Source organism: Primulina tabacum, chromosome 13 (assembly GCF_025594145.1).
Source record: "Primulina tabacum isolate GXHZ01 chromosome 13, ASM2559414v2, whole genome shotgun sequence".
NCBI classification, from domain to species: domain Eukaryota; kingdom Viridiplantae; phylum Streptophyta; class Magnoliopsida; order Lamiales; family Gesneriaceae; genus Primulina; species Primulina tabacum.
The window spans coordinates 31860229-31875150 of record NC_134562.1 but is presented as its reverse complement, the minus strand read 5'-3'; the positions used below and the strand labels follow the sequence as shown (position 1 = coordinate 31875150).

Genomic DNA, 14922 nt, shown 5'->3' with positions numbered 1-14922 from the left:
TGACCCAAATAAGATATTCGACCCACGAAATTGATCTGTGAGACCGTCTCACAAGAGTTTTTGTGGTTGGTGTAATGAGAATCACCAGTTGTGCAAATAATATACAAATTAAAATTTTAATGAGAGAGAGAAAATTGTCAATAATTAATTTTCTATATTTTATGTTAAAATTCTAAATTTCTATCTTTGTGATACCTTTGAATTTGTATAGAGGAATATATAGTTGTATCTATTTACAATTGTAAAACAATTAAGTTATGACAATTATATCACTTAAATTAATATGATATAATGAATTTTAAAATATGAAAAAAAGTTAGACCATTATAAATATGACATTATCATCATTCATATGGAACCTCTAAAATATTTCTTATTATCATGAGTCGCAATTTGACCATCCTGATTAATAATTAATAAGAATTGATTATCCATTGCTATTACTATCTCATTATTATTTATTATCTCATGCCTCACCATTTTGTGTGTTAAATCTTATTGTTTTTAATTAACAAAAAAAGAAGAAAAAGTTGAAGAAGTTAGGCACGATATGAATCTAATTTATTGATAACCTTCTAATAATAATCGATTGATCAATTGAAAAATAGTATTATACTTAAGTAATTATAATTTATTCTAATTCAAATTTATTAACTTTTTAATGTCCAATATATATAGAATTCATTAGTAGTGTACATGATTTTACTTTTCAAACGATAGTAAGAAACATCTTAAAATATAAATATATAGTGAAAACGAATTCAAATTTTCAGTTAATAGCTTCGAACCTTAGCAAATGTAATTCTAAAAAAATGAGAGGATAATGATTATGATGATACATGACACTGAAGATTAATTTAGAGTGGTGATATTTTTTTCTCTTTTCTGAGATAGAATAGTGATATTTCAATTATTAATTTAATGAAATGAATCTTCATTTAATAACATTGTTGGAAATGAAGTTTTCTTAGTTCACTGCTTTAAGCAAATATATCTAGGACATAGAAGGGGTTAGAGATGAAACCTTCCCCACGGGTTTGGGACCTTGCGGCCTGCGGGGATAACCCGAAACGGGGACGAGAACCCCGATTTTTTCGGGTTGGGGTTTGGGATCGCGTATTTTTTAATCTCCGAAGTAATTAATTAAAATATATTCATATAATTCTATGTACACTCTTATATTGCTTAATCAATTCAAATCATTTCATATCATTGTATTTGTATTGTTATATTAGTTTAATTTATTACTTAATCTGATAAATCATTATTCCAAATTCTTATAATTTGTTTTGATCTATCTTTTTCCGAATTAAATGTTGTTTGATGGATTGAATCACGTTATGCAAAGATTAAAAATATTTTTATTATTAATTTATTTTTTAGTTATTTAGAATATGGGTTCACGTGCGAATGCACGTGCTTTTATACTAGTTTTACCTATAAATCACAAATAAACCATTAAAATTTCAGACAGACAAACATACATCATATAAAAGAGTACCAAGTCACATGACTTGGTTAGCACTCCAAAATCTCTCAGGCTTAATGGCTAAATCAGTCAACAAAGGATCGCTGTGAATTCAGATGTTTTATCTTCCTTTTATTAGCTTCAAAAAATAAAGTCAAGCAAAAGCTCCATCATGAGTGAAATTGAACCTCACAGCACCCTCTACTCATAGCTTCGACACCGACAGATCCAACACCACTATACAAGTCTAACCATCGTCCAGGCCTCCAATATTGAGGAAAGACACCAACCTCCTAATATTTCAATAGCTTAAATATACTAAATTAATCAAAACTCAATGTGTTCCATTGAAAATAATTTAAAAAAATGAACCTTTTTCCAGGAAACACAACACATTCAAAATCATAATATATACTACAAATATACTGGAAGCTGCTGCCTTTACCACTTCCATCATTGGCCGCACATCTACACCCCCCTTCGGTCAGAGCAACTTTTTTCTACAGCTGTTCCTCCAAGAACCTGAAAACCATCATTGTCTATGTGAGAAATGCCGAAGCTTAACTAAAATCTCTCACACTATGCCTTTTTCCTCACCGCAATCTAATTTTCTGGAAAGGAACAAAGAAAAATAGAAAGAGATAAGAATGAACACGAAACTCTAACCAGTAAGAAGATCCCAAAACTGAAGCAACTTGTGAGTCTCATCGTCATTCTGGGAACAAGAACAAAGAAACAAAGTAAACGGAAAAATGAAACAAATAACACACCTTCTGCCCAAACCTGAGGACACAACTAAGGAACGGAAAAGATGGTAGGCAAAAAAGATGGTTTTACCTGCCAATTCATTCTTTAATCTTCATGGAATGAAAGTCATAACTTTGCGTTAGATATCAATTCTAGCATCGAACACTCACGTACGTGGCTAGGAAATAGCTTAGCATACTCCAACATGATTATTTGCAATTCTTACCAATAATCACGGCAGGAGCATGAACCATTTTGGAAATGGTGGAAACGTGTTGCGTCTCTCACAACAATTTCTCGATCAACCAGTTTCGAGATAAATTTGATGGCAGTGTGACAGTCATTACAAACTCTAAGGTTCTTCATGATCCTTATAGTAGTATTTCCTGGAGTATTCATTAATGCAAATGAAATAGCAAGTTTTTCACTGTGATGCTTTAGAATCTGCTCTTTCAATTCTTCATCGAGATCATGCAGCACTGAACCAGTGTCCGGAACAAAGCCCATCTTCTTAATCCCCTCCCAGATTTTAGCCATCGACCCATATATTGCATCTCTTTGGGGATGTCCTCCATCTTCTGCCCCAAAGACATGGACTTCACTCTTTATTTGAACCCAACTAATTCCTTGTTCTTTCTTCACCTTTCTATCCTTCATTGATTTTCGGATTCCGGCAGCTTCCTTCCATTTTCCACAAGCCGAATAGACATTGGCTAGGGCTGAATAGGCTCCACCATTGTCCGGTTCGATTGAAAGCAATCTCCCCGCTGCAATTTCTGCTAGTTCCACATTTTTTTGAACTTTACATGCCGCTAAAAGTGAACCCCAAGCTATGATATCTGGTTCAATTGGCATGGTCGCTATAAAATCTTGTGCTTCCTGCAACAACCCTGCACGGCCGAATAAGTCAATCATGCAAGCACAGTGGCTCGATGTTGGTTGAATTCCATGCACATCTTTCATCATTTGATAATAAGTACGGCCTTTTTCGACCAATCCAACGTGTGTACATGCTGACAAAACACCAACATAAGTTATATGATCAGGCTGAGCATATGATGACAACATTTTCTCAAATAGTTGTAATGCCTCTTCTCCAAGTCCATGTTGAGCTAAAGCCATGATCATGGAGGACCAAGAGACGGATTCTCTTTTACATCGTACAAGTTGGAATACTTTCCTTGCACAGTTGATATTACCTGCCTTTGCATACATGTTAATCAACGCATTGCTCACAGAAACTGAGGACGACTCCCCCAACTTTAAAGCAGTTGCGTGAATTTGTTTCCCATGATTCAAAGAAGCCAAATCTGAACTGACACTTAACATAGCTGCAAGGGTATAGCTGTTCGGTATTGGGCCCTTTTTTACCATGGATCTGAAAAGCTCCATTGCATCATTGTTGTGGCCATTCTGTGCATAGCCAACTATCATAGCTGTCCATCCAACCACATCGCAATCCACCAATGAGTCGAATATCTTCCTGGCTGGATTTACATCTCCAAGCTTGGCGTATCCATCTAATAAAGCCGTAAAGGCAATAATATTTATGGTGGACGTCCCAAACTTCAGCAAAATTTTATGAGATGTTTCAACACCTCCACATTTTGAGTACATGGAGATCAACGCGTTCCCTACTGCCCCAGATGTATCAAATGTGTTTCTAATAATATAGGCATGAGCTTGCTTTCCAATTTCTAGTTCCTCGAGATTTGCACAAGCAGACAACACACTAGTTAGAGTGTAACGATCAGGTTTTAATTGAGACACCATGAGCATTTCTGATAAGTAACTCAGTGATTTGTTATCCAGACCATGCTGGTTATATCCTGCAATCATTAAATTCCAAGAAACAATATCACGATCTTTCATCTCCTCAAACTGAGCCGTCGCATGTTCTACCTGATCCATTTGCATGTACAGTGATATCTTTGCATTCAACGTAGAAGTATTCTTTAACTTAATTGTATCAAGCACGGCCCACGCACTCCCAAGATCACCCGATTTTGCATACATATTTACTAAAGAATTAGCTACAGATATACAGCCAACGAGGCCATATCTAACAACAAAAGAGTGAACCTTCCTGCCTATAGCCAATTCTTTAATTGAAGCACAAGAAGCAAGCACACTTGTAATGGTGTACTGAGAAGGCACAACTTTGCGTTTTACCATCTCCAGAAACATCTTAAAAACAACGTCAAAGCGTCCCAATAGATTATATCCCACAATTATTGAGGTCCAAGAAACTGAATCAGGTTCAGCAATTTTGTTAAAGATACTAACCGCTTCCCTCATCATACCCTGTTTTGCATAGGCAGACAATAGCGTGTTGTATGACGATGTGTCCTTCTCAGGCATTTCATCAAACACCCTGTGAGCATCATTAATAAACCCGGTTTTCGCATAAGAATTGACAAGGTTGTTCATCAAGAGCACACCTACATAAATCCCCGACTTGATCACCCGATTGTGGATTAGCTTGATAGTTACAGGGTCGTTGATTTTGAGGCTTGTTCGCAGAATGGATGTGTAAAAATCCAGCGGGGGTGAAATAAGCTGTGGGCTTTTCACTGTTGGCTCTCTAACTTGTATTGAATTCGGAGAAGACATTGATGGTGGGAAGCAAAGTTGCAACACTAAAAAAGAAAGGAATATAGTTAACAAGAAACCTAAACAGAAAAATAGATGAACTTTGTTCAAATAGATCTACTCTATGCTGCACGGAGGTACATACTTCCCATTTATTATGTATCATTATATGATAAATTAAAATGTGGAAACTTGTGAACTGTTTCACATTAACATTGAAAGAAAAACTAAACAATAACAGCAATTTCTTTTTCCCAGAAAAAGTACAGCAATATTTGCGAACTCAATACTTGTTAAACAGATTAAATCAAATACTCAAAAATGTACATCAAATTCAACGTTTACATCACTAAACAAAACTCTTTCATCATTCTGTCCCATGATTTCATCCAACTCTGGATTCGGAATAATGGCTTGTCTTCGTGACCCATCCGCAATCTTGGCAGACTTTTGGCTCCTTGATGAGGACCCAATGGCCCCTAAAGCATCGAGAAAGAACCGTTTATTCGGTATAATACCATCTTTATCCATATAAACAAGCAATTTCTGTACAAGATCCTTCATATCAGCTTTAGAGTAAGCCTTGTAAAGAAGTTTGTAAGTAGATGAATCAACTTGGAACTTCTTAGTTCTGCACATGCTTTCAAAAAGCACATCTGCCTCCATTGGTAGCGCATTCCTACAGTAGACTTCGAGCATAGCGTTTAGAGTGGATACCTTTTTCTCTTTGACCAACTCAGCTATCTGGTCAAAAATTTCTCTTGCTCTCGAGACAGAACCACAGTGACCGTACATCATTATAAGGCATTCGTATGTAATGAAGCTTGGTTTGTATCCCATGTCATTCATTTTTTGAAGGACAAACTCGGCTCTCTCCCTAAGTCTTGCTTTACCATAATTTGTGATCATGGAATTGAACGTAGGGAGCGTCGGCTTCTCTTTGGAATGCGTCAAGCTCTTAAATACTTGTTCCATCTTGTCGAATTCTTGCTTTCTCCCATACGAATCAATCAACAAGTTATATGTGATGATATCCGGTTTTATCTGATTGCTTTTCATTCTAGAAAGCACCAACTCCATCTCCCTGATCATTCCGTTCTTTCCATAGGCATCCATCACACCATTAAACGTGAAAATATCAGGAGTCACTATACTTTCTGACAGATCTTTGAACAGAGTATTAACTTGATCAATATTTCTCGCCTGAGCAAAAGCTCTCAAAATAATGTTGTAGGTGACGACAGTAGGCTTACACCGCTCCATTCCTTTCATTTTGTCGAAATACATAAGAGCCTTAGCCAAAGCCTTGGATTTGTCACGAGAGTGCAGGTGGGCTGTGATAAGGGAATTATATACAGATGAATCAGGCTTACAACCACTATTACGCATCTCAGAGAAAAGCCACATGGCCATTCGAGTTTTCCCTTTCTTTCCCATAACTGATATTAACTTCGAATAAACTCCATTGTCCGCTATGTACCACCTCTGCTTTTGCATCCATCTGAACACCTGATATATATATGTAAATGAGGCTTTAATGACAAGGGAGCCAAGATATTCATTCAACTCAAACGGAAAAGAAACCAAATACTCATACAACGTTCATTGATGGGGAACCCAACAACAATCAGCACTTTTCATAAATTTCGCAAACGAAACTCAGAGAGATCACAGGCAGAGGAACAAACATGGATTTGCACCATGTATGATGTATGCACATATTATCATAAAATTAGATAAAATCCCACCGATGAAATGCATGAAAACACCCCGAAAAACTAAAAGTAACAGACATCAACCAGTAACCAGATTATCAAAATCAAAACTTAATCACATTTAATTAGAAACCATTATGACATAAGATTCGGGGGGACGTAAACCTCCAGACATTGAAGCCACTTGTCATTGTTCCCAAGCTCTTCAAACAGCAAGAAACAGTGCTCCGTTCTCACAAACCTAACATACTTATTCAGAGTATTCATCAACGGCTGCTTATCAGTGAAATTCTTCATTATTGAGCGAACCAACTCTTTTTCTTCTGAATACGGAGAGACATTTTTCTTGCGGGTCCTTTTGGGTCTGGCTGAAACATCACACATTCGAATTGTGGTGGGTCGAATTGCCACAGGTGGCCTTGGGTGTTGTCTGAAGACATCGGTTGGGGTGAATACGTGAATGGGAGAAAGGTAGAGAGAAGGAGACAAGAATGGAGGGTATGTCAAGGTCATTTCTGTAATTTCATCAAGGGCAGTGTAGGTTGGGTGGTCGCGATGGCTGCGCCGCCGCAATTCTTTCAATCCTGTTATTCCAGCAAGCAGAGAAATTCACCGGGAGGCAACAGGTTAATATTTCTCACCACGATGGAAAAAATTCTTATTTTTTTCATATTGATTTTTTTTTTCAAGAAATTTATGTTCCACTGGATTTATAGTATAAATTTTTTGAGTATGTCTTTTGTTATATGATCTCACGGATCTGAGATATGTCAAATATTTTTATATTTATAGTAAAAATTAGTATTTTTGGCATAAATAATAATAATTTTTCATGTTTGATCCAAATAAAATACATATCTCACCGGAGTTTTTTGAAGTTTTTTTAATCCTCCCAAGAATAATATATTCCTGCCAATCTCTAAAAGTATCACGTATTTTATAACCAAAAAACAAGTAATGACTTGTATGTTTACAAGTTTCTAATGCATTATGATGGTGATTATGTATGAAGGATCGGTTTTGACACTCTTAAAGGTGTTTTAAATACAATATTCTCTATAAGTTGTAATAAATTGTGTTCTAAGAATAAACAGGCCGATGAATTAAATCAAATTTGATTTTTTAACCAAGCAGAAGATACTCGAAATAATCATTCGTTAAGCAAACTGAACAGTTTAACGCTTTTTAGCTTGTGTTTAAACTGAATAACTGAAATAAGGGGAACAGTTGGGGCTCGTATCAGTTCAATTATAAAAAAAGTGAACTGATATCAGCTGGACTGATCAAATCAGTTTTAAAACAATGGTTAAACAGTTAAAACACCATATATGTTTATGGATGTTCGGAGACTTCAACTGCTCTTACGTGATCCTTTCTGCCACCTCGGTATGATCCAGTAGAAGATTTTGATTTATACAACACCTTATACAAACCCACTCTAGAAGGGCAACATCCAACTAGAACTCCTACCACTTAAGATTGCAGACAGAACCTTACAATCTACATAATGTTTAATGTCTCTATGCCAAGACTACAAACACAATCTTTAATGTCTTTGTGTGAAGACTCATTCAGCTAAACAATAAGGTCAACTTTCTGTATATGTGAGTGATTTTGTGTGAATGTGTGAGAACTGATCTAATCAGTACAACACGAAGGTATTCTCACACAACTGGGCTAACTGTTTCTAGTAAACCGATATGAAATGAATGTGCCGTCGGTTTTTTTTCACACATTGGTATTTGGTTATAGTTCCACTCTATGTTTTTTTTATCTTCAATGGTCTTTGATCTGGTATTTATAGGCGCTCAGCTGACTGTACATGAAGACTCAATGATAATGTCTGTTGCATTTGCATATGCTTTCTTAGCACATGTCTTGTCATTCTGACAACTGTTCTGGAAGGTTTTCTCTCTTAGCTTTGCTGCAATGTCCAATATTGTACCTTCGTCTGTGAAGTAGCTTGTAGCTTGTATATTCGCACTTAGCTGGATTCCATTAAATAGTCTTGTCGTGACATGCGAATAGATAAGTTACAACTGATGCTCTGAACTGGTTATCTGAATCAATCTGGTGAAATCAGTTTTTGATTGATTTCACTGTATCGATTCTTTTGTTCAGATGAGTTCTTCATCAGTTGAGCTCTTCATCAGCTAATCGGGCTTCCTCATGTCTATTGTTGAACCACCTATCAGTTGGACAATCAGTTGAATTTTTGTTAGATATATCAGTTGGACTGGTTCAGTTATGACAATCAGTTGGCTCTTTTAGTTCACGTCTCGACAACTTCAATTTTGGCTTCGGGAACTCATCAGTTTGAGATTTGATCAGTTTCAGCTTTCTGCGCACTAGATAAATTTGTTATAAACAAAATAATAAGTTTTGTTAACATCAAAATCAAGATTGCGAACATGAAATATTCCAACAATGTATTATAACTAATAATCTAAAATTGATCGTAGCTTGCAAGGTCATATATTACAGTAGCCACTCAATTCATGGTGATCTAAACCCCAATAAACAAAGTAATCCAAATAAGACATCATTCATCAATCATTTCACTCCTCTCCTCGAATCCTTCTAACATTCCAAGTATAGTCAATTAAATGAAATTAAAAACTATATATAATAGTTATTTATTATTTTTCTGTTCAAATTTTCATCAGAATTTATTGTCCTATATTCGGTTCAATAATCAAAATCAGGACCATAATTCCTAACAAGATCCTTGTGTTGAACCTCCTTTGGAGTCTCCTTTGGTGGCTTTCAAAAGCAAGTAATTTCTCCCTCAAATCCCAATCATCTTTGATACTCACGGGAAATTTATGGTCCGCTCCCAGCAAGTGTCACTAGTACAGACACATGGTTTTGAAATTGTCCCGAGCCTGAAATCACAAATAAGATCGTTAGGAGGGGGCCAGGAGGGTGTCATGGCGTAGTCCCTCCGACGCTCAAGTCGGAAACTGAGGATATATGGGGAGAGCAGCTAAGGGTGCTGCTGAAAACAATATAGTGAATTCATCAACTGAACACTCAAACATGGTATTTATAGGAGAATACCTGGACCCTTGATGGGCCTGTCTTCTATTTGGACTTGGGATGGACCAGGGGTAATGGGCCCATCCATGGGGTATCACCAGTCTCCCCCTCCCGAGTCGAACTGAATCGCAGGTTCGAAGTTCGATTAGCTGTGCTGTCCTTGGGTCACCGGGTACGAGTTGTGCATTTTCTTCCAGCCGTTTGTCAGTCTCCAAAGATTTGGAAACAAATCAAATCGTAATCCTGCTTTCATTCTCACTCCACCCATACAAAATTTTTTCTTCAATTTCATTTATCAGCTTTCCCCAGCCGTGCTAACCCTAACGCAACCGCATCATCAGCCCGTCATCACCGTCGTACACCCCCTAGCCACCGCCTCACTCGAGCCAACGCCCAAGCCTCGCCTAGCCATCGCCCCACACCGCCCGAGACAACGCGCAACCACCGCCCAAGCCAACGCCTCGCCTAGCCCGTTCTCGCCCGAGCATCCCGCTCGCCATGCTCGCCCAGCCACCGCCTCACACCGCCCGAGACATCTCCTCGCCCAACGCGCAACCACCGCCCATCGCGCAGCCACCGCCCAAGCCAACGCCTCGCCTCGCCCAGCCAGCCCTCGCCCGAGCGCCCCGCTTGTCACGCTCGCCCAGCCCCGTTCTCGCCCGAGCTTCCCGAGCTTCCTGCTCGCCCGAGCATCCCGAGCGCCCCGAGCTCGCCCGAGCGCCCAGCTCGCCCTCGCCTCGCCCTCGCCTCGCCTCACCCTCGCCTCGCCCAAGTCACGCCTCGCCTCGCCCCCTTTCGCCTCGCCTCGCCTTTGTCTCGTCACCCAAGACACCCCTCGCCTCGCCCAATGCTGCAGGCTCGCCCAAAACACCCCTCGCCAGCTCGCCTAGGCCCTTGCTCTCCCGCCCAAGACACCCCTCGCCAGCTCGCCCAGCTTCGCCCAAGCCAACGCTACAGGCTCGCCCAAGACACCCCCCGCCAGCTCGCCCAGGCCCTTGCTCGCCCGCCCAAGACACCCCTCACCAGTTCGCCCAGCTTCGCCCAAGCCAACGCTGCAGGCTCGCCAAAGACAACGCTGCAGGCTCGCCCAAGACACCCCTTGCCAGCTCGCCCAGCCCCTTGCTCGCCCGAGCGCTCGTCCAGTACGTTGAGAATTTTGATACATTCCCTTGCGAATGGTTGTGGTCCGCTCCCAGCAAGTGTCACTAGTACAGACGCAGAGTTTTGAAATTGTCCCGAGCCTGAAATCACAAATAAGATCGTTAGGAGGGGGCCAGGAGGGTGTCCTGGCGTAGCCCCTCTGACGCTCAAGTCGAAAACTGAGAATATATGGGGGGAGCAGCTAAGGGTGCTGCTGAAAACAATATAGTGAATTCATCAACTGAACACTCAAACCTGGTATTTATAGGAGAATGCGTAAGCCCTTGATGGGTCTGTCTTCCATTTGAACTTGGGATGGACCAGGGGTAATGGGCCCATCCATGGGGTATCAATCTCCTTCCACACGAATCATTGAATTAACAAGACATCTTTCCAACAGATCCTCAAGTGCAACTAAACCAATATTATTACAAGCAGAATAAAAATCTCAATGCAGTTACATGTACTTCCTCTTTCTGACATTTGATGCATTGGAGATGTTAAATATGATAACTTCACTACCAACTCGTAGAGTCAATTCTCCTTCTTGTAAATCAATTAAAACTCTTACAATCACCAAGAATGGCTTTCCCAATATCAAAGGAACGTCTTGATCCTCTTCAATGTCAAATATCACAAAATCAATAGGAAAAATGAATTTATCTATTTTTATCAGGACATCCTCGACAATTCTACAAGGATAAGTGAGATTTATGTCCGCCAGCCATAAGATGACGGTAGTAAGCTTCACTTCTCCAAGCTCCAACTCCATGAAAATAGGCAAAGACATCAAATTAATATTTGCTCCTAAATCACAAAGTGCTCTTTTTATAGAAAAAGCATCAATGATGCAAGGAATATTAAAAATTTCCGGATCTTTTAATTTCTGAGGAAGTTTCTTTCAAGAATTGCACTGTATTCATCATCCAGCTTCACTGTTTTGAATTATCCTAAATTTCTCTTCCTTAACATCATGTCCTTCAGGAATTGTGGGGGGATTTCAAATCAAAGCACTTAAAATCTATATATTTGAAATGACTAAGTTGAAGAGTGAATTTGAAATTGAAACATAAAAATATACTTAGCTAATATAAGTGATTTCAAATTCTTTATTTTAATTTTGAACTAAATGGATACAATGAATTTGAGGTTTGATATGAGCATGAGACTAACTATTTCAAGCTCATATATATATATATATAAATTTAGCCAGGGTCCTTTCCACGGACAGGGTCCTCCAACCCGGTCAGGATTCTCCAGCTAGGCCAGGGTCCTCCAACCCGGCCAGGGTCCTTCCGTTCGACTAGAGTACTCTCCCTGGACAGGGTCCTCCAGCCCGGCCAGGAGTCCATACCAATCCGCTTGCATTCATGAGTTAATACATGCAATAACCTAAATTATTGCATGATAAATAAAACTGATTGTACACATGATTGTAATACATGGAATAATTAGTACCGTCATTTGGGTGATTAATTATGATTATGAATAGCTAATTAATATCTTGGAACAATCGTGATCCACTTGAATATTAGAGTATGTTAAATGTTTAAGGTTTTAAACACTTCAAATTTTTTTTGTTAGAATCGAAAAGTTTTTGAAATCTTGAATACTTGATTTGAATATGCACAGATTCAGTACTCTTCAATTTCCGACGATTGCCTCTTTAATACTTGGAAATCCCAACGTTGATAAGTTTTGGACATGTCTTTTGTACGACGGAGAATGTTACAGTCTTTTGTCTTTTTTCTAAAATTAACATAATTTCTCTAAGTGGTGCCATTATCTATATCATCAATGTAGCCGATGAAATCTTTGAGTTCAATTGGAAAATCTCGTGATGAGTTTTGTGAGAAACTACCATTTCTTAAAGATTATTTTACTGTTTTCCCGTGTGGGTTAACCAGGGTCTGCTAACGATCATCCTTAGGTACAGCCTATACTAATGTGTTCGGGGCGGTCGCTATCGGCTCCAGGGAGAGGTATCAAACCACTGTGAGGCGGGGTTGTTCGTCCCTTAACTAGAGATGCTTCGACCAGTACGCTCAGTTGTTGGAGTTGAGTTCTGTATTTATGGTCGAGATTGGCAATTTCTAAATAGGGTTGGTTATAGAGAAAATCACCACTTTGTCACCAACGAGTGAGAAAAGAAACCGGATGTTAAATTGTGCGGTAAAACTCACATTGATCAATTTTGTTAGACATATCTTTTATTTGGATCACATATAAATAAATATTAATTTTTATGTCAAAAGTATTAAATTTTTATTGTAAATATAAGCATGGTTGACCCATCTCAATTTTTAAGGATTTGGTTTACACAAAAACTTTTGTGAGACGGTTTCATAAGTTAATTTTATGATACATGTATTCTATTTGAGACATTTATAATTTTTATGCCAAAAATATTATTTATTATTGTAAATATGAACAAGGATGACTCGTCACACTGATAAGAACACGTGAAACTATATTAGAAGAGACCTACTATTTGGTTTATATTTAGCCTTCGGAATTTAAGGGATTTTATATTTTGTTTCATAATTTATAAGGCTTGGTTTTATTTGATGTTGATAAGCTACTCAAATATAATTGCTGGGCTGAGGAAAAAAAAACTGGTGGGATACAACCCACCTTTGCCCTTGAAAAGATACGTCCATGTCCATAATCTCTCAAAGTCCAATTAGCACAAAATGGTAGATGAATGAAGGGTTCATTCGATATTATCTACGTGAGCATTGTCCTGATCCATTCATATTTTGCCATGCGTGAATGGTTTTTTTTTTTAAAGATTTGATCAACCTGCTCAAATCCAAACAGAAAATACTTGTCACGTGTCATCCATCGGCTGGTTTAGGGCAATACCCTTACAGCCAGCGTCGACCGAACCATGAATAAATCTGATTTTTTATTTATTTTTATTATATATATATAGATAACAAAGTAAATCCAAGAACATCTCTTCGTATTCTTCTTAGGTTGTAATCAATACATACAAATTATTGAATGGGCTAGTCAATACATGTATGCTGATATATTAGGTAGCTATTTTGTGAGACGAGTCAGTCATAGTCATATTTACAAATAACAAGTAATACTTTTTACATAAAAATTAATATTTTTTCATTGATGACCTAAATAATAAAAATTGACTTATGAGATCGTTTCACAAAAGTTTTTGTGAATATTATATTACCTGAACAACCTTAACGTTTACTTTGAAAATTACGAGAAAAGTTCGTCCTAACTTTCTAGATTCTAGTAATTTAGCAATTCCTTAAAATAATATAGTATTCTTTAGGATAATAATATAGCATTTTGAAAATGATGAAAAGTTATGTCGGAAGATGTTGATTTTATAGAATTCCTGGTTCCGTCGACTTTAGGAACTTTTGATAATCTCACGGAAAGAAAATGAGTAGAATTAAAGAGTTTAGTATCTTGTCTTGTTAGATAAAGTGGAGCAGTTGACGAGAATTCATGAAAAAAAGAGAATGGCCATGTGGAAACAAACTTCTTTTGCCAGTAATTCCTGTAAAGTAAAAAGATGATGCTTGCCAAAAAGGGGAAAAAAAAAAAAAAAAACTTTAGTTTTTTCTTCGTTGTGGATGATTTTTTTTAAGTAGCTCTTTTGTGAGACGGTCTTACGAGTCTTTATTTGTAAGACGGGTTAACCCTATCGATATTCACAATAAAAAATAATACTCTTAGCATAAAAAATAATACTTTTTCATTGATGACTCAAATAAGAGATATGTCTCATAAAATACGACCCGTGAGACTGTTTCACGTAAGTTTTTGACAAATTTTTGTATGACTTATAAATAACCTTCCGACGTTCGTTGAAATTATAAAAAAAAAATCCAACTATATTGAAATATTGGGTATATCTCTCTTGAAAGAAGATATAATTTATTTTTTTTATCTTTCATAAACATGGAGTAAAGTATAAGTGATATTTAAATATAGTTGTATTTTTTTATTTTTATTTTTTTTATTTAGATGACTCACGGATTGGACAAGAAAAATAATATTATGATTATTAAAATATTGAACAGGAAGTGAAATAATATTTAATAAATAATAGTATATATGGTTTGATTACTTAGAGAATAAAATGGTAAATTATAATTTTGTCATTTTTAATAATTAATAAATATAAATAAAAGATAAAAATGAAAGGTGATCTTGTAATTTTAAATTAAATAGTTTGATAAATAA

General features: G+C 37.3%; 2 protein-coding genes across 8 annotated transcripts; both read right to left on the bottom strand.

The window, feature by feature from the left end:
- Positions 1-1437: 1437 nt before the first annotated feature.
- On the bottom strand, positions 1438-4980 carry LOC142522271 (pentatricopeptide repeat-containing protein At2g22070). Of its 7 annotated transcripts, none has more exons than XM_075625521.1 (3): positions 2306-4980; positions 2122-2183; positions 1438-1990 (listed from the first exon to the last, which is right to left on the bottom strand). In XM_075625521.1, the coding sequence occupies exon 1, from the start codon at positions 4826-4828 to the stop codon at positions 2438-2440; it is 2391 nt and encodes a 796-aa protein (XP_075481636.1). In that variant the 5' UTR covers positions 4829-4980; the 3' UTR covers positions 1438-1990; positions 2122-2183; positions 2306-2437. The 7 variants fall into 7 exon arrangements, with proteins under 7 accessions (XP_075481636.1, XP_075481638.1, XP_075481637.1 ...); XM_075625523.1 differs by having other exon boundaries at positions 1438-1980; XM_075625522.1 differs by having other exon boundaries at positions 2129-2183.
- Positions 4981-5042: 62 nt separating this feature from the next.
- Positions 5043-7153, bottom strand: LOC142522273 (pentatricopeptide repeat-containing protein At4g39620, chloroplastic). Its single transcript, XM_075625524.1, has 2 exons — positions 6688-7153; positions 5043-6316 (listed from the first exon to the last, which is right to left on the bottom strand). The coding sequence occupies exons 1-2, from the start codon at positions 7033-7035 to the stop codon at positions 5123-5125; spliced, it is 1542 nt and encodes a 513-aa protein (XP_075481639.1). The 5' UTR covers positions 7036-7153; the 3' UTR covers positions 5043-5122.
- Between the last annotated feature and the right edge of the window lie 7769 nt (positions 7154-14922).